The following is a 25,194-nucleotide window of genomic DNA, read 5'->3' on the forward strand; positions in this document are numbered from 1 at the left end:
ACCGCCTCAACACTCCCCCCTCACTCCCCCACCCCCACCATCTCTGCATGACACTCCATTCTGATTTAAGTCCTTTCCCCTCCGTGAGCAACCTGCAATTTTACCTGGGCTTTCAATAAGCATGACAAACAGAAAATTAGTTAGGAATACATTCGTACAATTTCACAGCCAACCTTTCAGTTGGCCCAAGTGCAAACCGCAGTTAGAAGCCAAAGTGTGAACGCAGTGAATATGATTTTCTGGATGTCGCTGACCACGAGATACTTGTTCTTCTTTTACACAGGAGCTGAGTTTATTTCTTTGCATACACACAAGTATCAATACTTTCAGAATGTGAGGGGTTTTTTTCCCACCTCTGCTCTTGGATTAGTTGACCCAAAGATGCTAAAGCAAAGGTCAGATCCTTAAAAAGTGTGAACAACGGAAGAAACACTCCACACCAAACTGGATGCTGGGATTTATGATTTAAACAGACTACAAATCAGCCCCCCCTCATCCATCACTGTGATCAGCAGCTCCCCTTGTTTGCAAGCAGCCCGTTTCTGGTTGTAAATCAACCCCCCGCTTCGGACCTCATCCAGGGAACGTTGGAGTGTGGATGTGAAGAAAGCTGCGCACTACTTCCTGGTCATTGTGTGTCTCTGTGCGTGTCTTTTGGATAGCGTTGCAAGGGGTGTTTGAAAGGTCAGAGGTCATGCTTGTGGCTCGTTTGTATGTTTATACAGGTGTTTATTTTCTCTCTGAAAATTTTGGGATTTGAAGAAGTACAATTCAACAGACTCACTATCGTTTTGCTGTGTAATTGCTGTGAACTGCTCCGGCAGTTAGATGACTGGAAATTTGCTTTCTCCTAATTGTGAAATCAGTTCTGCAGAAACCAAGGTTGAACATCTTTGAAAAAGCGGCGACCAAGCGTGACATTGACTTTTGTTATCACTGTATGAGAATGCCAAAGAATGACACGCAGATATTTTATCTGACTGCAACTGTAAAGCAGAAGATTTTTTGTTCTGCTTTTTGGTTGAATTTGTTTTTGTTAGTTCATCGTTCATAGTTCATTATTTGATTAAGGAAAGATTTTTGTAGAACGCAGGGAGCGTATAAATCCTATTCTGGCCTTCCTCCATTGGCTCCCTGTGCACTTTAAATTTCATAAAGACATTTGTTTTAGTCATTTTTTAAATTTCTAAGTGGTCTACTGAAGTCTAAGCGGAAACTCAGAAGGAATAGGAGCCTTTCTGTCGCCGATCCCAAACTTGAAAAAATGACCTTGCAAATGCCCAAGTCTGTAATATATCGGGTTTTTTTTGTTTCATTTTGTATCAATAATTTAAAACAAAACAGAACAACGTAGGAATGGTGTGTATTTTTGTATTGTGCTGCCCTCTGTTGGTTTGTCGTGTTACCGCCAATGCTGCAGGGGGCGCTTCTGTGCCGTGGCGGCCAATGATTAAACCATCGGCTAGTTTCCCCTGCGTTGAAACGTATATTATCATCTAATCAGAGTGCAAAAAGTGACAAACCCCTTTAAAATGGTGAGTTAACCTTTATAATTCTTTAAGATTTTCAACCCTTGTGTAAATATACGTGTGGATTTTTATATTAAACGTGCGTTAGTGGTGATTTGATGGTCGGATGGCGTTTGATAGTCCCGGGTGTTTACTTCTAGCGTGCCATTATCGTCGCTGGACGAGCTGACCTGATTTTAGCAAAACCGTGTTTGGTTCTGAACGCTTTGGTTCTTTTCAGGGTTTCGTGAAAGTGGTGAAGAACAAGGCTTACTTCAAGAGATTTGAAGTCAAATTCAGGCGAAGGAGAGGTATAAATTAATTCACAACTATTTGCTGATAGAACAAGTCCAGTTCCAAATTATTTGTACTTGAGTATTATGCATGTTGGTTTTCTGCTTCTTCATTATGATCCCAAGTATGCTGTTTAATATACTTTCAAAACGGGACTGAGAGAAGCAACCCACCTATCAACTATATATGCTGAAACAATGACAACCACGTTTAAAAAAGAAAAACAAAAATCCAGCGACAAAGAATTTTAAAAAATCAATTTGACTTTGTGTACATGTCTACAAATGCACTCCAGTTGTATTTATCATTTGTCAAATTAACCATTTTGTATTCCAGAGGGCAAAACGGACTACTATGCTCGCAAACGCCTGGTTATACAGGACAAGAATAAATACAATACACCCAAGTACCGATTGATCGTCCGCGTGTCCAACAGGGATATCTGCTGCCAGGTTAGCTGTGGGAAAACGTGAGTAGGTCTCAAATACTCTGATGACTCTCTTAACTATTATGTCTCTTGACAGATTGCCTATGCAAAAATCGAGGGAGACCACATTGTGTCTGCCGCTTATTCCCACGAGTTGCCGAAATATGGCATCGCTGTAGGTCTCACAAACTATGCCGCCGCCTATTGCACCGGACTGCTGCTTGCCCGCCGGGTAAGAATGAAAGCGTTTCACGCTCATGTTAAAGATAAATGAATGTGACGTATTTTATTGCAAATGAGTTTGAACGCTCTAAAGGGCTGTTCTCTTTGTCCTAGCTGTTGCACAAGTTCGGCATGGATCAGGTGTACGAGGGTCAGGTGGAGGTGACGGGCGTTGAGTTCAACGTGGAGAGCGTAGACGGTCAGCCGGGGGCCTTCACCTGCTACCTGGATACGGGCCTGGCCAGAACCAGCACGGGCAACAAAGTGTTTGGAGCGCTGAAGGGGGCGGTAGACGGAGGGTTGGCCATTCCTCACAGGTCAGTCGTCGATGATTTCTGGAGATCTTTCCATTCTTGCGGTGGTTCTTTGCATCTTGATGATGATCCCAAGCACGCTGAGCAAAATGGAGTTGGTCCTTCGTTTGCATTGGCTGATGTTTATTGTACTTTCAAGACGGGGCTGAGAGAAGCAAAAGAATCAGACGACCTGATTTGATCAATATCAATGAAGTCAGTCTTTTACTGTCTTTATTCACCCATTTTTAAATAAACAGGGTGGATGTGATATTATCATTTTTAATTGTAAAATCTATTTTGAGCATGTTCAATAGTTATGTACGTCACTGACTTATTGTATGAAGATCAACAAAGATACTTTGTAGTAAATGTTTCTGACCAAATAATCCAAATTGGATCCTGGGTTATTAATAATCCTGTATCACAAATTTGGTTTGAATATCTATGGTGAGGTCTCGTCTGCCCGTCGTTCACAGTCTGAAACGCTTCCCTGGTTTCGACACCGAGTCCAAAGAGTTTAACGCCGAACTGCATCGGAAGCACATCATGGGCATAAACGTGGCCGACTACATGTCGTACCTGATGGAGGAGGACGAGGACGCCTACAAGAAACAGTTTTCGCGCTTCATCAAGAACGGAGTCACACCCGACACGGTACGAATTTTCACGCTTGTGGGCTGGCTGTCCAACCAAATGGCGACCATGTTGCATTTTTGAACAGATATTGCATGACATATTTTTTTTTGCACACTTTTCAGATCGAGGAAATGTACAAAAAAGCACACGCCGCCATCAGAGCGAACCCCGTTCCTGAAAAGAAACCCATAAAAGAAGTCTTGAACAAAAAGAGGTGGGTTTTTTATGATTATTTGATCAGCAAAATCCATTATACTTGCTGATTTTATTTTTAACTGCCTGCTGAGCTCTCATCTAAATATTGAATATTAATGGTGCCACTCTTTGCTCTTCTCAGATGGAACCGCCCCAAAATGTCCCTGGCACAAAGGAAGGACCGCGTCCGGCAGAAAAAAGCTAGCTTCCTACGAGCGCAAGAGCGAGAGGCCGGGGACGGGTAGCGTTGTGACACATCATAAATAAATATACAGTCGTGCAAAATCAACTTCGGTGTTTGTCATTTGATAGTTTGTGGAACGAGCGCCGCAAGTTTATTTTAGTCACGCTTCATCTTGAAATTTCACCCCTCAGCTGTTTTGTTTTTCAATTTATTGACTCAAAAAAAAAAAAAAAAGAAACCAGGCGTGTGGTTAAAGACAGCAAAATAGTGTGTACTGTATTCGCAGTTGTGCAAAATCATGCAATGTATTTTTCTGTTTGAACATCTTACTCCACACAGCAGCATTGAACACTCCAGCTTTTTCCACAGATCAATTTTTCAAAAGTTACTTCAAAAGAACCTCGTGCATTTTTTTTGACAGCCTTCAAGTGCAGCCACAGATCTTCACTTAGCACATTCGGACAACTAGTACAAATTCTATGGCACAGTGATGGACGAAACCCAAAACAAATGCAGTATGATAGCGAGCTCGTTCTTTTTCTCGAGAAAAACAATAAGCTGCTAACATTCACAAATGATGAATGAATAAAGATCTGTGAGTGAAATACTCTTCACACAACTCAAGGCCCAACGCTGGGAAGGAAACACTTTTTAGTGTCACAAGGCAACAATTGTGCTTCTATATTGTAGATTGACCACTCAGTTGCTTACCAAAATGTCCCACTTAGTACCAAATCCAATAAAAATGTGACAGTGAAGAAGCATTTGGCTTCCAAATGTGGAACAAAACCCATCATCAATCATTGTTACTTTTGACACTACCAAAAAAAAAAGAATAAGAATGGAACACATTTTTCCATGAGTACCTAACCTGCTAACATATTTGTGAATATGTTGACAAAAATAAGCATGCAAAAGTCATCACATTAAATGGGGACTTTACATTTAGTTGATACTACACAAATTAATATGACAAAAAAAAAAATTTTAGTGTTTTCAGTTTTCCCAATTATATGTGTGTGTGGTTAATCAGTTGTGATTCTTTCTGTTCAGCTCTTTGTGATCGAACAGTTGGATAAGTCCGTGCAAAAGGTGAGAACTCATTTAAGTTGCAACATCCCCCCAACATTTTTTTTGGATGACTGGTGTGATCGCTTCATTCAATGTGCTCTTGTATCACAGCATGGTCAGATCAAAGGCGGTCATGAGTCCTTGGTGTGCGAGATCTGTCTCCACAGCAGAGCCTTCAAGTTGTTGAGAAGCAGCGAGTGCTCCATGTTCAACTGGCCGGCGTCGCCCTTGAGGGCCATGCAGGCGTACAGCTGCCTCTCCAGCTCCTCCCGCAAGGTGGATGGCGCCCCGTGCAGAAGGTAGTCCTTCAGCGTACTGCAAGCTTTGGCCAAATTAGGTCGGACGGGCTCCTCCCTACAGCGTTTCTCCACCACGTCGCACGACGTCCGGCAGTCCGCGCCGTACACGCAGACGGCGTCTGTCTCGCAGCGCCGCGCCCGCATGCCCCGCCGGAATTGACTTTCCGGCACCACCGCCCGGGGATCTGTGAGACGCAGCTCGTGACCGTCGGTGTAGCCGAAGCGGACCGCCGCCAGGTCGCAAATGAGGAAGCTGCCGTACGTGCCGTGGAAGACGTCTTCCACCAGCTCCAGGAGACCCATGGAGATCTTGGCTTTGCGAGGCCACGAGGGGGTAAACCACTGGTCCATGGTGCGCTGTAAACCACCGGGGACCCAGGAGACCAGAGGCCAGGGGAGCGAGAAGCCGTACAGGGGTTTGTGAGGAACCCTTTCGGTCATGTAGAGGTCGCCGCAGTAGCCGAGGAGGCGCGGAGTGTGCCCGCGTTCCTGAAGCAGCAGGCCCAGAAGCACCTGCGAGAAAATTCAAGTCAACTACTCAAGTACAACTATCCAAGTAATTGTTGTTTGCTAGTTCCAAACAAAATGCAAGTATTGATGTTATTTGACCTCATCAATCTGCAGGAGGGCCCACGTGGAGCGAGCTTCCGGCAGGGACACTTTTCCGTCTTTGTTGCCGTCCGCCACGGCCAAGATCACGCTCACCAGGGCGCCGAGGTTGGTCTGATCTCCAAGCTTGGACTAGAAAGGTCACGCACACATCAACTTCATCCACATTGTTGTAATGTTCCAACCCATGAAATCATCTCCCACCGCTTGGGAATCAATTGTATGCATTTATTCACTTCCTGACGGGAAAAAAACAAATCTACCTTGATGTGATTAAAAACCATCTCTCGGAACTTCTCCACCGACGTGCCTTTGGTAGGAGTATCGAAGATAGGCGCCTCCCGGTGTGGCTCCGGCTCCTCGCCAATCTCATAGTGCGCCACTTTCCCCAAATGACAGCGAATGATCCCTTCGTGATCTCCCCAACTTCCGGTGTACACCTGATTAAAAACAGGAAAGATATTTGGGTTGATTTTGAACAAGTTGTTAATATGGGTGGTAAGGATAAACTTTGCGGATGGGTTCCCGACCTGGTTGTTCGGGAGCGTTGACAGACAGCTGCTCATGTAGAATGTGTCTTTGTCACACAAGCTGCTGCAGGCCGAGCCATCAATGATTCCTCGCTTGTATTTGTCACACTTGAGGGTAAAAAAAGCACACGAGTCTGTCGAGTTTATCCACAAACAGGTTTCCGAAAACCACAAATGAATCAGTCAAATCGTGTTTGTCAGAAACAGGTCTGGTAAGCAGGTAGAAAAACAACTGAGCACCTGCGACCTTAAACAAATATTTGGATGAAGATATTTATTTGTTGCTTCCTATCTGAGCTTTTGTTTAATTGTGTTTCAGAAGAAATGCGTCATTTCCAGAATAAAAAAAAAAAATGTACCGTGGGCTCGGTCACAAAAAAGATTTTAAAACAATCAGCCTTAAATAACCTTAACCAGCATCTTGGAAGTTGATAAATGAGTTAAACTGCAATTTTAAAAGGAGGGCAGCCAAAAATTAGTGAGAGGCCTATAAAACAAGATTGACCTAAATGACCCGCCCGACGTATTGTGTAAGAACATCGATGAGCTATCACAACATTGTGGTGTGTGCATTTAAAACAAAATCAATGAGAATCCCACAACGCGGTCGCAGCCAGCGGAAACTAATCGATAACTCACAATGGCGTTTTTGCACTGGTGTCCTCTGCACAGCTCCGTGTAGGCCGAGTATTGCACGTATAGTACCCAGCTCCCCACCAACACCGTCAGCCAGGTGAGGAACAAGTATTTCACCCTTACGAAGGAAATACGAGCCTGCCGAGAGAGAAGAGCAAGAACGTGACTCCGATTTTGCCTCACATCTTGAAAATGTATAAGTCGGGTCACTCTTAAATCAAGGTATCGATAAGGACTAGTTCACCATGCTGTTCTGTTTTTGGTACCAAGCCATGTTAACCCTCAGGAGTGTTCAGCGCACTATGGCGGCAAAGACAAAAGGCCATCGGTATTATGTTCGGATGTTGCCGAGCAACCTGTTGTTCAGAACCCCCGAGGAGGTTTCAACATGGAACTGAACACCAATGACTGAAATTCTTCCCTCTCCTCCTACCTATAAAATGGAGATTTTGTAACAGTTTTAGTTGCATTCCTGTGTGTCTTTCATCTTGGATCCAGAAGAATGCTTCACTGTTCTTCCTTTGCAGTGTGAGAGGTATCATGGTGAAGTTTTTTCTTGCCACAACTTTCACCTCACGCACTGAATGGAACAAATGCTCTGCACTGTTTGATCATCTGGCTTGGATTGACGGGAAAATAATCATTTGAATTACACCTTTAGTGACGTCAGTCATGACATCACTCACAATGCGCAGCCTCTAATGCTCTCTAGGTTGATTGATAAAAAACACAATGTTGTTGCGTCTTAGACCCTGCACTTAGTTTTGTTATGTTAAAACAAAATATCTCGGATGTGATCATTGAAGTTTTTGGGGTCAAGAGCATTGAACGAGGAACGACTCGATCGTTTATCTCCCGCCAGCTGTCAGCCCTGATGTGACAGGATTACACAAGGTTGCTACTCAAAACACACGCACAAATCAAAATATACAGAGAGATGTTTTACCTGGAAATAAAATGACCTCTTCACCCAGGCCCGTGGAAACAGTGCCTTCGCCATCACAAAAATAGATCATCTCAAAACTGGAGAACATCAGTTTAAGATCAGCCACCGCAGGATCAATCGTCTCGCCTCGCATGCACAACGAATATAAATGATGAATGCACCTTATTTCATTGAACAAATGTTGCTTTTTGTGCGATGCGGTGCTCTGTCTATCGGCACATTCATGGCAGCTTTGCTCCGGCAGTTGCTTTTCCCAAGCAAACCCAAGTTTCCCAAGCAAATCCGCTCGAGCCAAAGGCAAAAAAACAGCAGCGCAGGATTGGGTCAGTGCGCAGGCGCGGTGAGTACGAAGCAGTATTTTTTTTTAAAGGTAATTTATAGTCTGCATGAAATCAATTAAACATATGTTTGCTAGAGTACATTTATCTGCGGCTCCAATACGTCAAATTTTCAATTTCCGTTAATTAAAAGTTGTTTCTGCGTGAGTTAATTTCCGTAATCTTTCACAATAAAAGCAACATTGTTCCCTTTGTACTTCCGTTAAAAGTAAAACCACATTTTATATGGTGTTTTTTTTTTCTTAGTACCAACTGTTTGATCTCATGCCCACCCCTTCAAACCCTTTTGCATGACCCTGCTCGTAAATAAAATAATTTCTAGAATGCAAATAAATGGATGAGGAAGCGACGCGACTGTTGAAACTCTTCTCTTCCCACAATGCAATAGCCAAGCCGTCAGCGGGAAACCAAAATGGCGAACATGCTCGGGCTAAATGAGCCGTTTGTTATTTTCTGAGAAAGAAGCAAAGTTGAGACGTTTGGGTCGCTCTCGTTTGTTGCAAAACAAATTTAGGTGACCCTAAAAGCACGAGAGCCACACGCGAATACTGACTTTATTTACTACTCTCGTGAGCTGTAGAAGCGGAGGTGCCCGAATGAGGTATTGTTGTCATGTTTTCCTGTAATGTGGGGGTGTGGGTGGCTTGGTTTAAGACGTAGCTCAACGGATTAATTATGCAAACACTTTGTCTCTCCTTGCGGCTCCAACTATAAAATAATCCGCATTTTGCTTCCTCATTGTCACCTTTCGCTAGGCGGTTTTCAAATTTTACATGTGGCTGAACACAAACAACCATTCAAACAAAGAGGCAGTTCTAAAAAAACATCCAAATAATCAACGAATCTTTTTAAAACCTATGTTTTGAACTAAAGTGCGCACAGTCGGTCCATTAATAGCAGTTACGAAACGTATGTAATGCAAAAATTCAAGTAACTAAGTATAAGTACTGTAACGTCTGTACTGATTCGTCAGTGTGACAAGAAGGTGCTTTGAGGATTTGTCCATTCAACCCCCCCCCTAAATTTGAGTTTACATACATGTTTTACTTTTTTATTCACACCCCCTTCCCCCAAATACTTAGAAGCAAATGGACCAAATGGTTGTGATGTCACTTGAGGGTTAAAATAAACAGTAACACACAAGAATGGCAAAACAAGATGAAATAGTTATGTAAGAAATGCACAGCTCAAATTATATATAAGATAGAGATGGGGTAAGTGACCGTCACCTTTATATTTTATGGAGTGAAAAGGCTTTTAAATATTTCAAACGTCCCAAATGTTCCTGCTGCTAATGTTTTTTTTTGCTAATCTATGTCCCCCCCCTTCCCCTGTCCATCCCCAGAGACTCGGGCGTTCTGAGTCATCTGTCCGTCCATCAGAGATCCCAGCCCTCACGGCAGCAGGCTGTTCCCTTGTCCCCCACGAGCCAAGAAAGGGTGGCTTATGGAGAACAGGACAGGTTCACCGAGGGACAGGATGTCTTGGCCCGCTGGTCAGATGGCTTGATCTACTTGGGAACAATCGCTAAGGTTAGTGTGCAAGGACGAACAGTGGCACCTCGACTTACGAATGTCCGAATTCCTGTTTTTCTTTCTCTGCCAGACAAAAAAAAAAGAAGACAGAATTGATTGAATAGTTTTTCCCGACTCTTGCAGATAGATCGAGACAAGCAGCGATGCTTTGTGGTGTTTGAGGATCGATCCAAATCCTGGGTTCTCTGGAAAGATATTCAAACAGGTAAGCAGTACTTGAAGTTGAAATCCCTCAAATAATTGATTTTCCATTGATTTCAAGTCGATACATTTGAATTTGAACTTTACTCAATATTCTCCATCACTCTTTTGCTACTCTTAACATGTAAAGTATTTGGCTTTTTCTTTGGCTTCAACTATTTATCGTTTTTGCTGTTCAATTCAGGAGACGAAGATGAAGACGATGACGAGTGCGATGACATCGTGTGCTCCATATGTCAGCATGAAACCTCCGAGGAGCCCAATGAGATAGTCATTTGTGACAAGTGTGGGCAAGGTATGCCTTACATTGGGGATAAACCGGTAAGTTTTCCTTTTTTTGGTTCACTTTAATAATTCTAATGTGCTTGTCATCCCTCAGGCTACCATCAGCTGTGCCACTCGCCCATCATTGACGCTGCTGTCATCGACTCGGACGACAAATGGCTTTGCTGTGAATGTCAGCTCACTTCTTTCCCAAAGGTACAGACAGTTTAGAATTTAAGGGCAACCGACCGCATTTATCACAAGGAACACCCTTTATTTATTATATTTCTTTTCATTAATTAAAAAAAAATTGAAGCAGGAGGAGACAGAAACCATGGATCTGTCCTTCCCATACGCTCCAGAGGAACTGGTGTGGGATGAAGACCACCGGACCAACTTGCAACAGTGCTACTGCTACTGCGGAGGGCCAGGAAAGTGAGTGGCCTAACGAGATTAAATCAATTTTGTCAAAGCAAGACCCCCCCCACCCCACCAAGCAATCAACGTTTTCATTTGTCTTCTCGTGTACGGTATGAAAATAGCTGGTACCTGAAGATGCTGCAGTGCAATAGTTGTGAGCAGTGGTTCCACGAAGCCTGCCTCCGTTGCTTACCCATGCCGATGCTTTACGGAGACAGGTGAGAAGATTTATTAACAGGTTTCGAATTGACTGGCCAGACATCAAATTCCAGAGCCACCATACTTTCATCGTGGTACATATGTTTTTAGCCATATCTAACTACTACTTTCCTTTGCCTTCAGATTTTATCTTTTCATTTGCTCCGTTTGCAACAGCGGACCCGAGTATCTGAGCCGGCTGCCTCTCGGATGGTAAGATACTCTTTCTAGGTTTTCAAAATCTCAAAGCAGTCCACCAAAAAACATACACACACTAAATTTGCAACGTTAAAATGTGCTTTGTCGCCATCTTCTGGCTGTACGGGAAAAGCTTCAAACTTGACTCCCAAAATGGAATTGATCATGAAATTATGTTTGGATGTGGCTACATAACTAACAAAAATGCTGCAGGGAGGATGTGACACACCTGAGCTTGTACAACCTGACAATGATCCACAAGAAGAAGTACTTTGATTCTGAGCTGGACCTGATGGCCTACATCAACAACAACTGGGAGCTGCTGCAGCTCGGGGAGGTAAGGATCATAATAACAGGTTGCGTTTTAATCAAAGTCAAGAAACCTTTCGCTTAATTAATGATGTCCACAGTCTGAGGTTTGCTCTTTTTAATGTCCGTTTTTTTACTTTTAAAACCTGGATTGTCTTTGTTGTAATGTCAACAGCTTGCCGATACTCCAAGATCAACGCGGTTTGCGTATGTTCTTGAGGCTTTAAACAGCAACACAACCAAGTAGGTTCTTGTCATGTTTCATTTTGGCCTACATTTCCGATATTGGAAAAAAAATAAAAGGCCTAAAAGTAATTATTCCTGTTTTGCCTCTGCTAGGTTCATGTCAGGAAAAGAGGTAAAGAAGAAGAAGCACTTGTTTGGGCTGAGGGTTCGATTCCCTCCCACTCCCCCCAGTGGAGAGCATCCAGTAAGCAGATTGATGGGGCGCCCCTCACATGGCATCAACTCAAACAAATCGTTGTCTGGCATGAGGTAAGATGCCAAATGTTTTTTTTTTTTATACATCTGTTTACAATGTAGTTGTATTTCTGATATTAATGATGAAACGGTTTCACTCGCACCATCTTAACTAACCAGAGCGCAGAAGAAGTCCAGAAAGAGGAAGCAAGGAACTCATTCACTGGAGCGGAGGACCAAACGGAGATGTTCCAGTGAACTCCTGTCCCAGGTGTGTACATTTGTATCTATTAGTGGGCAGGAATTGGGCATGCACCTAGTTTGGCAGAAGGTGAGTATTACGGTATTGTCGTCTTACAAGAAATGACAACTTGATTTGATCATCTGACAGGAACTAAGAAAACCCACAGCACTAGAATCTCCCTCACTGGATCGCTTTTCTTCTGTCAAGTAAGGGAACGTGGTGTAAATTACAAAGCAGGGTCTTTCAAATGATGAATTCTCGAGTGACTCATTTGAACGTTTTGTCTTTTTCGTCTCTCTCACTCGCTGCTCCAGGAGCGAGCGGTCTTTACTGTCATCTCGAACCTCAGATGCAGAGTCTATCGGCGCTCTGAGCACCTCGGAAACTACCTCAAGTCTCTCTAGGCCGTCCAGGTAAGATGGCTCCGTCCGCTTTTTACCCAGATTTGATGATAGAGAGGGGCCCCACTTGTGTTTGAATCATAAACACTGCTTGTAAACTCAACTTGCGTTCTCCTATCCCTGCAGCCTGTGCAGCTCCAACAGGACCCAGACGACGACTTCCACCCTGCCCCTTTCCCCTCCACCTTTAAAAAGAAAACGCGGGCGGCCGCGGAGGGTCCCGCCGCCCCACAACCCCGAGAATCTTCCGCTCGGCCAAGCCCACCCCATCCCTTCCGTCACAGATGTTGCGACTCCGCTTCCGGGACTGCACTCTGCAGACATAGTTCACGGCATGGACCCCAACAGCCAGCTGTCCCACCTCAAAAGCTCCATCAGCACCTATTTTGGTGCAGCGGGAAGGCTGGCTTGCGGGGAGAAGTACAAAGTGCTAGCTCGAAGGGTCACCTTGGACGGCAAGGTGCAGTATCTGGTGCAGTGGGAGGGCGTCACCGCCTCCTAGACTGGCGTCTTGTAATGAGAGCATTAGTTGTCGTTATCCTTATAGCATAATTACCATGTGTCATTTTTTCAGAAAGGAAGGAAAAATGACAACACATTTATCAAACATGAAGAGTCCGGCATAATGTTTTTGTTTTTGAGGTAAAAAAAATAAATAAAAAATGACTCTGGCAATTATGCTACTAGGCTAACGAAATATGTCCCTTTTCAGTTTATACTGGAGCGTTATGAAGCTTTCTGTAAAGCCTACTGGTTCAGTGCAGCTCACTGTGAATAATACATTCAAACATATCTACAGTAAGGCGGCTCGGTGGCGGACTGGTTAGCATGTCCGCCTCAGAGTTAGGAGGGTGCCGGTTCCAGTCCACCCTCCCTGTGTGGAGTTTGCATGTTCTCCCCGAGCCCGCGTGTGTTTCCTCCCAAAAAAACATGCTTGATAGGCCGATTGATAGACTCTAAATTGCCCCTAAGTGTGAGTGCGAGTGTGGATGGTTGTTCGTCTCTGTGTGCCCTGCGATCGGCTGGCAACCGGTTCGGGGTGTCCCCCGCCTACTGCCCGATAATCGCTGGGATAGGCTCCAGCACACCCGCGACCCCCGTGGGGACAAGGGTACAGAAAATGGATGGATGGATATCTACAGTTGGTGTGTAAAATTTTGTTGGTGAGGCTTTGGCAAATTTGTATCTCTTTGCTCTTTAGCTGTTTTTTTTTTTTATTGCTTTACTTGGAATGTTTACAACGAGCCCTCAGTTATGCATAAAACTGTTCAATGCACTGCTCCTTAGGCTTACAAAGATATGTTTTTATTTTTAAGTTCAGTTTGTATTTACTTGTCAATTTCAAACCAGCTGAGTATAAAACTACATTTTATTTCCCACGGAATGTAGCCCGTTTAACTTGCCAATCTGGTAAAGAATAAGGGTCAAGTTTTGTTTTGCCACTGATGTTGCACCGTGAATCTTTTGTGTCCACTTGGATAACGTTTATTTTTGTACAGTGCAGAGTTATAATGTTTCTCTATACTTGTATTCTTGACAACAAAAGTTCTTCAGCAGGCTGTGTTTAGGCCGTTCTATAAAATACCTGCGTGCATTGTGCTTAATTTCAGGCTCCACCTTTTTTGGCAACTGAATACTTATTTTAAGTGGTGTGATTTAAATCTTTAAGGACCTATAACGTTTTTTCCTTGTTTTGATAATCAAAAAATAAAATGCTGCATTATACAGTGCTGCTTCCTTTAAAATTGGGCTATTTTTTTCACGCTTACGATTGGCTATTTTAGATCACTTCCACGCTTGCCATTGGCTATTTCATCCTTCCGCCACTGTTCGCGCTCGTATGCGTATCAGACGCTTCAACCAATCGTTGTGTATTGTCGATGGTTTCCATCCAATCACTAACGGATTAAAAAAAACAGGGGCGGAGACAACTTGTTTAAGTTTTGGTTGGGTAATGCTAAGACCTCGACTAAAACCGAATGATAAAACGAAATCAGTGTATAAAAAAACAAAACAACTACCACCACCAAACCAATATGCAACTTAGTTACATTGCCAGGTTATTTTTGGGGGCTTTCTTTTACCAGATCGCGGCGACGTTACATCTCTCGGCTAGCCACTTGTTGATTAGCAAGCGTTGTTTACATTTGGCTTGCTAACATGCTACCAACTCATTGACAGTCATGTGTCGTTTATTCTTGAAAGTGATCAACAAGTACCACCACGGCCGACAGTTGACCACTGTAAAAGTTATGATTACTTAACTGGTCGTATGTACTCTTCAGAATCAAATGTCAATGACAAAGATTTAACAGACTAGACACTTGATGCATCTGCCAAGACGTGAAGGGACTGCAACTGGGTGAGTCCACGACAATTTACTTTAATCCATTGCTGTATTCGTGAATGAAGTCATTAATGTAATTTTTTCGAGACATCAATTATGTTTCAATCTATGTTCAATGAATCTGCATAAATCAAGATTGTGTTAGTGAAGTTGTCTTCTTCAAACCACTAAATGTGTCTTTGTACCATCTTTTGCCATCTAGTGGAAGAACATTTAATTGTTCTGTCTGGCAAGTCACGTCGCTGCCATTGGTTGTTGAACAAAATTTCATTTTTTTTTTCTAATAAATATTCATTATGGACCTATTAATTTTGCCTGGTGCACTTTTGCCCAGATAATTTCTTACTTGACACTGTTAGGGATCATTACATTAATTTGAAATGATAACCCGGACAACAAATATTCCAATATGCTAACCACAGAAAAACATGTCATTCTTGCTTGTTTCCATTCTTATCCAGTCCACTTTACTTCATGTCATCCATGAAATGGATTCTGTTTCTATGAAGCGAAAAATGGGTTACGCACGCCAAGAAAATGCCCGTCTTGCCATGCAGGATGTTGAACTCATCACTGACCTGGATGCTACACCGTATGAACTCCTTTCTTCCAGCTCTCAGGTAAAAGAGGCATCCTGGAAATGATCTTCTCTACTTGTACTGGTCCAAGCATCTCCATGGTTTTTGTCCATAAACAAACAAAAAAAGGACATTATAAACAATATACAGTACGGTTCGATGGAAAGAAAGATGTTTTATATTGGATATATTGTTATATCGTACAACTTTATGCATAATGAGGGACATTTCCACTTTCAGGGCCACCTGCGATGCTCCAGTGGGAGGTCTCTTAACATCTCCGTCATGAAGGAGCAAATTTTACATCTTAAAACAGAAGTGGAGACCAAAGCTAAAGAACTAAAGTAAGTCATGCCGACGTACATGATATCCTGAAAGCCAATCTGTCTTTGTGTTTCTTAGGGCGGCAGAGCTGAGAGCAGAACGTTGTCAGGAGGAAGCAACTCACAGTGACATCATGATAACAACTCTGACGGAAAAACTAAACACTCTCAGAGAAGAGCTGGCAAACAAAAGCACTTTGGCTAAAAGGTAAATTAACCTTTACCAGAGCTCGGATTGAACAGTGTTTTATTATATTTCACAGTTTGGGCATTATGTTCAATTAATTCATTATGTCGTCTATACATTGTATTTTTGCTGTATTCTACATAATTTTGTCCAATTTTTAACAGGGCGGAGCAACAAAGAAACCAAGCCCTTGAAAATGCTGAGAAACTCCAAGAAGCTTTCAAAGAGTACAAGGCCACTGTTGCCATCAAATTTCAAAAGGTAATTGTCAACCTTGGAATCTCAAAGGTTGTCAAAGTGTTCTAGGTTAAAACTGTGTATGCATTCCAGGTGATGGAGAATGAAATCAAATTAAAAGAGAGTCTGATTGAGTGTGATCAAGAAAAAGAAGCGTTAGAACTTCAGTGTACTGCGTTGGAGAGAGAAAAGGCCGATCAGAGTCATACAATCAGGTTTGCATGTTGGCTAGATTTGTTCTCATCACGAGTGCTTACTCATCCTTACCATGACTTCTTCACGGGCACTTGCAGCCAGCTAAAGGAAGACGTAAGGCAGGCAAAGACTTTTGCCGCTGAGTTTTCAGATCTTCAGGCAAAGCTGGAGGATGCCGGGCGGCGGAGCTCAGACCTCCAAAGGCAGCTGACGGAACGTAACGCTGAATGCAGGGAGCTGCTTACTCTGCGCAAGGAACTGGAAGATCTACGCACTCTGACCAAGAACCAGGAGCTGTGCCTGGCCCACAGCAACAGAGCAACGCAGCAGAGCCAAGCCGAAGCAGCCAGCCTGGAGGCCATATTATATCTGCTGCATCTTCGAGAGGTGGGGAGATTTATACGTCACATGATTTTCCTTATAACGCCCAAAGCCAAAGTGATTTAACCTACATATGTCAGATGATTCGGATGATATAATATTTTTTTTTTAGGATATTGTTGGACCATTGTGTGTCAGGCCCTGCATGTTGCCTCCGGCGGATTATTCAACAACTGCACAAATGCTGAAACTGAAACCAGGTTTCACTTGATTACATCTTTGTTTTGATATACAGGACATAACAAAAGCACAAACACTTATTGTTTTTTGGATCTTCTCAGGTGAAGGTTACCAGCATCTATTGCAAGTTCTTCAGGTGAAGGAGGCGGAAAGGAGTAAACAATGCAGCCTAGTCGAGAGGCTTCAAGACCGTGTGAACCGAGCTCAGGAGGAAATCTCCGCCCTGCAAGCTTCCTTGGCACAAAGAGTTTCCAACTACCAGAATCTCCAGACGGAGCTGATGGACAAAGCCAACCAAGCCACGGCCTCAGAAAAAGAAGTATATCGATTTTTCTCTTCTTCTGCTTATGTTGGTCATACAACAAATGTGACATTCTAACATTGTAACCTTTACATGTGGTTTCACAAGCTTTGCTTTCTTCTTGGTTTCAAATCAGTTAAAGAGAAAGAGCGCTCGAGTTGCCGCGCTGGAGAAACAGTTACAGGAGAAAACGTCTGCCTACAGTCAGGCTGCATTGAGGAATACGGAGCTGGAGAATCAGCTGCAGGTACATTTATGTGCTGCTCCTTCTCACGTGACTCGATCACTGGGGGTGGATAATACATAATAATATAATATATACAAAGAGTGACTCAATAAGCTACAGTAAGTTTTTTTTAAAAAGAATATATACCTGTCAGTCTAAATGTGTTGCTTCACCGTTGGTGTTCAAATATCTGTTGCCTATAAGATTATATAACAGAGCTTGAAGCCCCTTTTTTTGAGGGATTGTTTACTTATCTGAAGTGAGATAAGATGAATTTCCTGTTATCATCCAGCACTCGTGTTTCCAGTTTGCACTAAAAACAGCTCAACAACAGCTCGTGGTTTGAAAAACGTTTTTTTTTTTTTTAATATACTATTTTTCTTTCTTGTATTCAATGCAGGAGAAGATTGGCACTCTTCAGCACTATCAAACATTGATGAGCAAAAAGCAAAGAGAGTACCAGCAAATTTTGGAAAAGACCAAACAATCACAAAGTCAGCAATGCACCGAGCACCAACACAGAATAGACATGGTGACTTGAATTTTTTTAATCGTTCATTATAAATATAAATTATTTACAATATGAATAATTGTGAGCATTTTCTCACATTTTCAGCTACAGTTGTCCATGGAGGAGGCTCATTCTCGAGTCTTAGAGATGGAGCAGGAACTGAGTTGTCTCCAGAGCGAAAGGGATGAGGCTCAGGCTGTAACTTTACAGCTGCAAACCTCCATGGAACATCTCACGCAGGTAAGGAAGGACTCCTGTCACGCAAGCTGTGTTTAACACAAGCTTAGTGAGGTCTTGATGCATTTTGTCCCGGCTTCAGGAGAAGCAGATTGAAGCGAGACACAGCCAGGAGTTGCTCCAGAGTTTAAAAAAGGAAGCAGCCAAGGTCGGTGGAACAACATGTGACATTGTTTTCAAGGATGACTAGAAGAACCAAATATTTAAGTCTATCCAGTGTCAAAGTTCAAAGTTGTACTTTGTGTGAGTGTTGACTTTTTGTCTGGGTGTGTGTCAGGTGTGTGAGCTCCAGTTGTCTCTCTCAGCGTGCCGAGACGAGCTGACGTGGCATCTTCAGCAGATGGAGGAGATGAAAAAGAGCTACGAGTCCAAGCTGCAGAGATCCAATAACCAGGTAGACAGTCAAGCAATTTTCAAAAATGATCATAATAAAGCTCAATGACTTATTACCTCCTGTTTTTCTTCTTCTCGCCTCTTCAGGTGTGTTCTCAGCAAGAAAAGCTTCACGGTGTCACTCGGGTGGCTGAGAGTTCCAGTGAGCAAAACCTGCAGCTTCAGCTTTCTTTGCAACAGCAGCAGACGATGCTGAGCGAGAGCACGGCTCGCATCGCTGAACTGGAGGAGAGCCAAAGTCAGTTGCAGCAACAGGTGAGCGAGACAGCGCAAGGTTTAAAGATGTCATCCATAAAGAAATCCGATAAGGGTTCATTCTTCTTGAGAAAACAAAGCATTGGTTTCAGGGAATAAGCGATGTAATCTTGTGATCACAGAAATTCTTCTTAACTTGTAACTTTGTATCCCAACTCTTAAGACAATGTTGTCCATTCAGCTTTACAGAATCGAGCACAGACTTTTGGTTGAATGAATGGCGAGACCTAATTCATTATGTTCGAATTTAATTTGACCACCTTGGTGACCTTTGCTGTATTCTCACCGAATGTGTGTGGGGGGGGGGGACAAATTGGTGGAATTCTAAACGGTGACATTCTTGTCTTTGACGTAGGTGTCCACACTTGAGCATCAGCTGGAGCGAGCTCGAGTGTCTCTGCAGGATGAGTTGAGGAGCAGACGGGAAGATAATGTGGAGAAAGACAAGGACCTGCATGACGTGAAGGAAAAGAACACGAAATTGTTTGAGACACTCAAGTAAGGACAGCAGTGCTGTGGCATGAGCTGAATCATCAACAGTTTGTTTTCCATACTTTTTTTTTTAAGCTAAAATGCTTCCTTACATCATATGTTATCCCATTTGAAAATCAGACGCATCAGATTGTGTCTTATGATTCCACCACAACCAAGCAGTAGGCGTGACGCCGCCCCTTTTGCTCCGCCTCCGTTAATATGCGGGTGTATATAAGCTCGGCTCGGCTTTGGTTTCACATTTCTTTCGGCTGGATCGAGACGTCCTAAAGGACAATTACTTCTTCATGTGACACGTGAAGCATTTTTTTTTTTGTTAAGTTCTTAAAAATTGGTGGTTTTCTTCATATCAGAAATGGGTGCCGTGCTCATGATAAGGTGAGGCGAATAAATGTTTCATATTTTAATGTCATGCTATTGCTAAAGGAAAAAAAAAAAATCATAACAAGCTTGTTACTTTTCATATTTTTGTAGCCAAGCGACAACAGATGCGAAAAAATACCAAGTGGAGCTCATGTCCAAAGAGTCGGAGCTACAGAGTCTGCGGAAGGACGTTACCATCAAGACATCTCAGATCAGCGTCATGGACAAGAACCTGCAGCAAACAAGGAGCGCGCTTGAAAGCAAGAATGATTTGGGTAAGCAAATGCGCCCAAGCCACATTAGTTGTGACGCTACAGATACCTTCAACACTTTCCCTCTCTCTTCTTCAGTGGTGGACCTGGAAGAGAAGCTCCATCGCTGCGAGGCAGACAAGCACAACTGCATCCAGAAGGTACAACTTCTGGAAGGCCAGCTGCAGACGGTGCAGGAGGAGCTGGCCGAGACTTTGACGCAGCTCCAGTTGCTTAAAGACGTCTTGCAGAGGACCCAAAGCATTGCTGACGAGCGGCAAGTGGAGGTGGAAAAACTGAGCATACGTCTCAGGTGAGGCTACGCTCGCTCGTGAACTCTTCTACGGACGTGATGGAGTCTTTGAAACCATGTCATGAGAATTTTATACTTTTTTTTGTTTTAGTTCATGTGACGACACGCATGCGTGTCCATTTTCCGGCTCATTTATTTTGTGATGTAATCATTTTGCTATTTCAAGACGGTACATACTGTGCCACTGAGCTATAAAAGCTCTTTTGTAATTATTGCCTGCAGCTATTGTACATAAAGCACTCAAGGGAACACACACACCAACAATATAAAGATTTGTCTGTACAAAAGCAAGACTTGAGTTCATTGGTCTTCACACACCACGGAGCCCTCCCATAAAAATATCTAAAAAAAAAAAAGTTTAAAAAAAAAAAAAAAAAAAAACACACACTGATCTTTTATGCACAAAAATAATAATAAATCAGCAATCTTGTTTGCATTCTTACTTTCTGCATAACAATTGGAACAATAAAAAGTGTCATATTAGATCTTATAAACTTTTCTTAATGTTCACAATCCATGACGTAATATGATTTATTTATAAGGTGTGTGTACGTGTTCACAGTGAGACCCAGAAGGACTTGGAAGAGAGGACTCATGAAGTTTTAGACATGGATGATGCACTGAAAGAAAGACAGGGGGAGCTCCAGCAGAGAGCAACTCTGGTATGAAATAAGCCTCCAGGATGTATTTTGAAGGCAACGCTTTGACACGCTTCCGTTTGTTCCTCAGCTGGGCCAGCTGGATGTGGCCATACGGGAGCACAAGCAGGAACTGGAGATCAAGGTGAAGGAACTGCAGCAAAGTCTGGAGGCCAGAGAGGAAGAACTGAGAGATGCTCAGAAGGAGCTTGAGGAGACAAAGGTCAGAGGTAGCAAGGTCATGCAAATAAGACATAACAAAATGAATCAGGTCGCAATGTCCTGTAGGTCAAATTGGAAAAAGTTCAACACATGTGACATCCCGGAAAGAGAACAGTGAACAGAAGGAACATTTTTTTATATCCTGTGGTTTGCGGCAAAAGTACAGCCGATGGCGATGCAATTGTTTTTCTTTCAAAATATTCCATTTGATCTTTCAGGAATCCCATCAGCACAGACTTGAGACATTGCTGCAGGAACTTGAAAAAGCTCAGTGTCATTGTAAAGCTCTCACGTCACAACTGGACGCCATCAAGATGCAGGAGAAGGAGTTGGTAAACACCATTCAGATGTTTTCACATGCTAGCTACTCGGATCGTGCACTTATACTGTCGTCGCCATTATGTAGGTTGAGAAGCTGTGCCGTGCAAAGGAAGAGCTGGCACTGAAAGAGACACGCTGGCAGCGCTCCGAGGTCAGCTTGCAGAACATGCTCGCTTCTTTAGAGCGGGAGCTGGATCTGGAGCGCGAGCAACATAACAAGGAGGTACGCAATATCATTTCCAGACAAGTATTAGCGACAATTACAAATAATTCAGTACATACGTGGATTGTATTCCTAAAGATAAAATAAATTTAAATGTATAGATTTCTTTTATGTACCACTAGAGGGAGCCCTCCTCTACCACACTTGAAGAAAGACAGTCTTTATTGAGCCTAAGGGAATGTCGAATTAAATTGAGTATTTTCAGTTTCAGTGTACACTAAGATGTGTTTTGTTTCTTCTTGGTCAGCTGGAGTCCCTGCAGGAGACCCGAGGTCAGCTCCTCAAAGTGTCCTCGCACATGTCATCCTCGCAGGAGAAGCTCACCTCTAAACTCCAGCAGCAGGAGATCCAGCTGGACCAAGCTAAAAGTGAGCTGGAACACATAAAGATGGAGTTGGATCGCACCAAGGCCGAAGCCAGTCATCTCCAGACTCGGCTAGAGCAGAGCCAGAACGGGCTCCTGCAGACTGAGACTCAGCTGGAGAGGAGCCGGAATTTGTACGAGAAAGTCAAGGCTCAGAAGAGGCAGCTCCAAGTCCAACTGGAGCAGCTTAGTGCTCAATGGAAAGAAGCCAGGGACCAATCTGCTCAGCGCCGCACTCCGCTTGAATCCTCTCAGAGGTCCGTCGAGACCTCCAGTGAGCTCAAGGTAATGCACTTTAATGCAAGGCTAAAATCACCACTTATTGTTGCTGCACCAAAGAAGATTTTGAAGCTATCTGAACATGAATATTTATTTTCTGATGACTTAGCCTAAACAGTATAAATTTCTGCATTCAAGTGTTCTCTTTTGAAAAAAAGCAAAAAACACATTTTTTAAATACATTTTTCAGTTGTTGTTTTTTTTGGTATATATATTTCGCCATCAGAAATGTTAGCGATGGTTATGGTAACATATTTTGTTAGTGTTCAGTGATTATCTTTTTTTTTTATTTTTTATTTTTTATTTTTTTTCTTCCCGTGAGCACTCTGCAAGTTAACAATCTGCACATTTTGGCAACTTCTTAGCAGGAGTCTGCGGTGACTCATCTCATCTCCAGTCTGGAGCGAGCGTCTGAAGGTCACCATCCACCTGCGTGCAATCCAAATGACTCCCTGCCATCCGTCCATCCCCAAGAGGACTTCTCATCCTCGCCGTGCCCTCCTTCCTCTCCCACTAGGAATCCAACAACCACCATCTCTCCATCCCTCGCTCCCCAGACTTCCCCTCTCTCCACAACTGGAACCTCACCTCCATCTGATGCGGGCGTCCAGCTGCTTCTCCAGAGCTGTAGCAACGACCTGTCCTTAGAACTTCCTCCGAGCCTCAAGGCCACGCTGAGGGAGGCGCTGAATCAGCAACCGTGGGAGTCGTCCTCCTCAGACTCCGTAGACCGCAGCTGGCAGGGACTCAGCAGCACCGAGCCGCCATCGAGCTGCGAGCTCTCCTTCGACCCCCTCACCTACGTGGTGGGAGACACCAGCTCCAGCTCTGAGCGGACTATCACGGAGGAAGGAGATAACGAACGAGTAGGGGCGAGCAGCCCGAACGAGCACATGAACTCATTGAAAGGAATGTTGCGCTTCGTCAATCTGGCTTTAGCCAATCAGGAGGATCCGTCCCTGTGGAGCTCTGAGGGGTCATCGGAGAGTGGACCGGACCTTCAGGTAACAGCAGCACAGTGATAGAAAGGAATCAAACATAGGCTGCATTTGGATTTATTATATCAGTGGTATTATTGTAATTTACTGCAACAAACACTACTAAATACAGATTTTGTTATTTTGTTAAGGGATATTTGAACACAAACTGTGGAGCAACACATATAGACAGACAATACTGATGCTCATACAGTACCAGTGGATTTTTTTTTTTCTTACAGTAGTTTTATATAAATAAATCTTCTTAAAGTTATTTTACTTTTTTTGTGTGGAGCCAACTTCTTTTTTTTTTAATGAAAATACTAAATATTCCTAAAGTTGGCTCAAATAGAGGCAGTAGAAATGGAAACAATTTGACTTCTGTGCTACACAACCCTCAATTAGTTATAAGGCTCACCATTCATTCATGTTGAATAACTGATGAAATCCAAATAAAATCCAGCAGTGACAGAGAAACCGAATTAGCCCAAACGTTTTATTGCCCTTATGTAAGACAAGGCCGACGCATTCCATTCGATTTCATTTGGTGAAACTGTCGCATTTTTGTCTTCCCTCAGATGGACACCGGCGAGGCATGAACAACGTTCCTGTTTATATCATCACCGTATCTTTGTGTTCTTTTTAATCTAAGTTATTAAAGTAGTGCTGTGTTGAAGTGTTTTATTTTTTTGTCTGACAGCCTGTAAATGGTGTTTATATAGATTAGAACATTTGAGTTGTCATTTTTAATACTTCAATAAATGTTCTTATTTTTACTAGTGTCATTCTCCAGAGACCTTTCAATCTTGGTTGCAAACTAACAAGATCCCTTTGGACAACCAGTTGCATGAGAATTGTTACTTTCCAATCCAAGAAAGGAATTTTTGGCTCCGTATCCTCAGCGACGGTCAACGAGAAAGCCGAGAAAGTGCTTTGGAATCCAACTTACATAACAAGAACACAATTAATGGCATTTTGACAAAACCACTGAAATCGCTGTCGTTCTAACTCTTCTCTGAGTGGACTGTGTGGTACCCCCCCCCCCTGCCCTCCTCATGGGGGCATAAGGTCAGGGGCCCACCAATGCATGAGGCCCCCCAGAGAGTTACTTTTGAAAGCCTCTGTTTAAAATTGCATTCTAAGCCATTTTTTCTAGCTTAGTGGAAACCTGTACTGTCTCTTTAAAAAAAAAAAAAAGCCACTTTAACACTGTTTCCAAACTTTTATTGAAGCAATTAGAAAAATCTCACAAAGTATATACAGTGTACTAAAATACAAAGCTTTTATCAATTTTCTCACAACTTTACTTTCAGTCATTCCAACTCTGACTTGGTGACATGCAAATTGCAACTAACAAAACAGAAACTTGCAAGACATGTTTTGCTTTTAATAGCGTGCCCTGTTTGTCTAAAGTAATCAGACGTTTTCAGAGCATTTACATTTTCAGGAAGGGTATTTTGATGTTTGCATGTTAAGCGCCTTGTAGACTGAGGATGTGGTTCATTTTGTGGCTTGCTGCGATACGTCGCTCTTGCGCTCAAGTTCCTCTGTTCAACTTCCTATCTTTGTTGCCAGTTTCATATTATCTATGTCCTAATTTTCAGTGTTAACCTCCTTTTTTTGCAAAAATGTGACTCGTTTTGTCTCTGTGTGACTTTATAGTATAATTCTCGGCCTGGTATGTGCATAACGTATGATTGTGGCAGATGTACCTAATGAAACGACCTGACATACTTGAAATGTATTGCGAATGGTCATCATAACAGTGTCATTGTGTATTCTTTCAAGACTTGACGAACGAGACGGACGAGTATCGCAGCTGGCCATGTTTGGAAAAAGCCTTCAAAAATGCAAAGCTCAAACGTCTGTTGTAATTGCTGCAGGGGAATAATTATTTGAGGGTGGATAAAAGTGCGGCCGTAGACACACAAAGCGCCACTCAGCAAGTGTTGGTGTACTTTAATTAAACATGTGGCTTGTGGATAAACAAATAGTAATCTGACTTGTAATTAGACGCTT

General features: G+C 43.0%; 4 protein-coding genes across 6 annotated transcripts; 3 read left to right on the top strand and 1 right to left on the bottom strand.

Annotated features, from left to right (window-relative positions):
* Window positions 1-1,385: 1,385 nt before the first annotated feature.
* rpl5a (ribosomal protein L5a) lies at window positions 1,386-3,867 on the top strand. Its single transcript, XM_085929690.1, has 8 exons — window positions 1,386-1,535; window positions 1,750-1,819; window positions 2,139-2,254; window positions 2,327-2,461; window positions 2,566-2,768; window positions 3,224-3,401; window positions 3,506-3,597; window positions 3,721-3,867. Exons 1-8 carry the CDS (start codon window positions 1,533-1,535, stop codon window positions 3,821-3,823), a joined length of 900 nt encoding a protein of 299 aa, XP_085785816.1. The 5' UTR covers window positions 1,386-1,532; the 3' UTR covers window positions 3,824-3,867.
* A 145-nt stretch (window positions 3,868-4,012) lies between these two features.
* dipk1aa (divergent protein kinase domain 1Aa) lies at window positions 4,013-8,355 on the bottom strand. The gene is made up of 7 exons (XM_085929689.1): window positions 8,015-8,355; window positions 7,854-7,930; window positions 6,911-7,045; window positions 6,272-6,379; window positions 6,005-6,181; window positions 5,742-5,873; window positions 4,013-5,645 (listed from the first exon to the last, which is right to left on the bottom strand). Exons 2-7 carry the CDS (start codon window positions 7,905-7,907, stop codon window positions 4,965-4,967), a joined length of 1,287 nt encoding a protein of 428 aa, XP_085785815.1. The 5' UTR covers window positions 7,908-7,930; window positions 8,015-8,355; the 3' UTR covers window positions 4,013-4,964.
* A 193-nt stretch (window positions 8,356-8,548) lies between these two features.
* mtf2 (metal response element binding transcription factor 2) lies at window positions 8,549-13,985 on the top strand. Of its 2 annotated transcripts, none has more exons than XM_085929688.1 (15): window positions 8,549-8,792; window positions 9,537-9,723; window positions 9,850-9,931; window positions 10,112-10,222; window positions 10,307-10,407; window positions 10,511-10,626; window positions 10,734-10,829; window positions 10,954-11,022; window positions 11,221-11,344; window positions 11,492-11,559; window positions 11,656-11,811; window positions 11,917-12,007; window positions 12,128-12,186; window positions 12,295-12,393; window positions 12,508-13,985. In XM_085929688.1, the coding sequence occupies exons 1-15, from the start codon at window positions 8,788-8,790 to the stop codon at window positions 12,881-12,883; spliced, it is 1,740 nt and encodes a 579-aa protein (XP_085785814.1). In that variant the 5' UTR covers window positions 8,549-8,787; the 3' UTR covers window positions 12,884-13,985. The 2 variants fall into 2 exon arrangements, with proteins under 2 accessions (XP_085785814.1, XP_085785813.1); XM_085929687.1 differs by having other exon boundaries at window positions 8,550-8,792; window positions 10,508-10,626.
* Window positions 13,986-14,312: 327 nt separating this feature from the next.
* ccdc18 (coiled-coil domain containing 18) lies at window positions 14,313-25,177 on the top strand. 2 transcript variants are annotated; one of them, XM_085930802.1, is made up of 25 exons: window positions 14,313-14,743; window positions 15,190-15,348; window positions 15,547-15,650; window positions 15,709-15,837; window positions 15,981-16,077; window positions 16,147-16,268; window positions 16,347-16,635; window positions 16,742-16,829; window positions 16,911-17,128; window positions 17,247-17,357; window positions 17,737-17,868; window positions 17,953-18,087; window positions 18,167-18,232; window positions 18,362-18,478; window positions 18,565-18,732; window positions 19,088-19,230; window positions 19,699-19,862; window positions 19,938-20,151; window positions 20,714-20,813; window positions 20,881-21,012; window positions 21,230-21,343; window positions 21,418-21,555; window positions 21,803-22,204; window positions 22,564-23,202; window positions 23,754-25,177. In XM_085930802.1, exons 2-25 carry the CDS (start codon window positions 15,217-15,219, stop codon window positions 23,772-23,774), a joined length of 3,975 nt encoding a protein of 1,324 aa, XP_085786928.1. In that variant the 5' UTR covers window positions 14,313-14,743; window positions 15,190-15,216; the 3' UTR covers window positions 23,775-25,177. The 2 variants fall into 2 exon arrangements, with proteins under 2 accessions (XP_085786928.1, XP_085786929.1); XM_085930803.1 differs by having other exon boundaries at window positions 22,567-23,202.
* Window positions 25,178-25,194: the final 17 nt, after the last annotated feature.

Source organism: Syngnathus leptorhynchus, chromosome 14 (genome assembly GCF_054491065.1).
Source record: "Syngnathus leptorhynchus isolate UIUO chromosome 14, UIUO_Slep, whole genome shotgun sequence".
In the NCBI taxonomy this organism is placed as follows: domain Eukaryota; kingdom Metazoa; phylum Chordata; class Actinopteri; order Syngnathiformes; family Syngnathidae; genus Syngnathus; species Syngnathus leptorhynchus.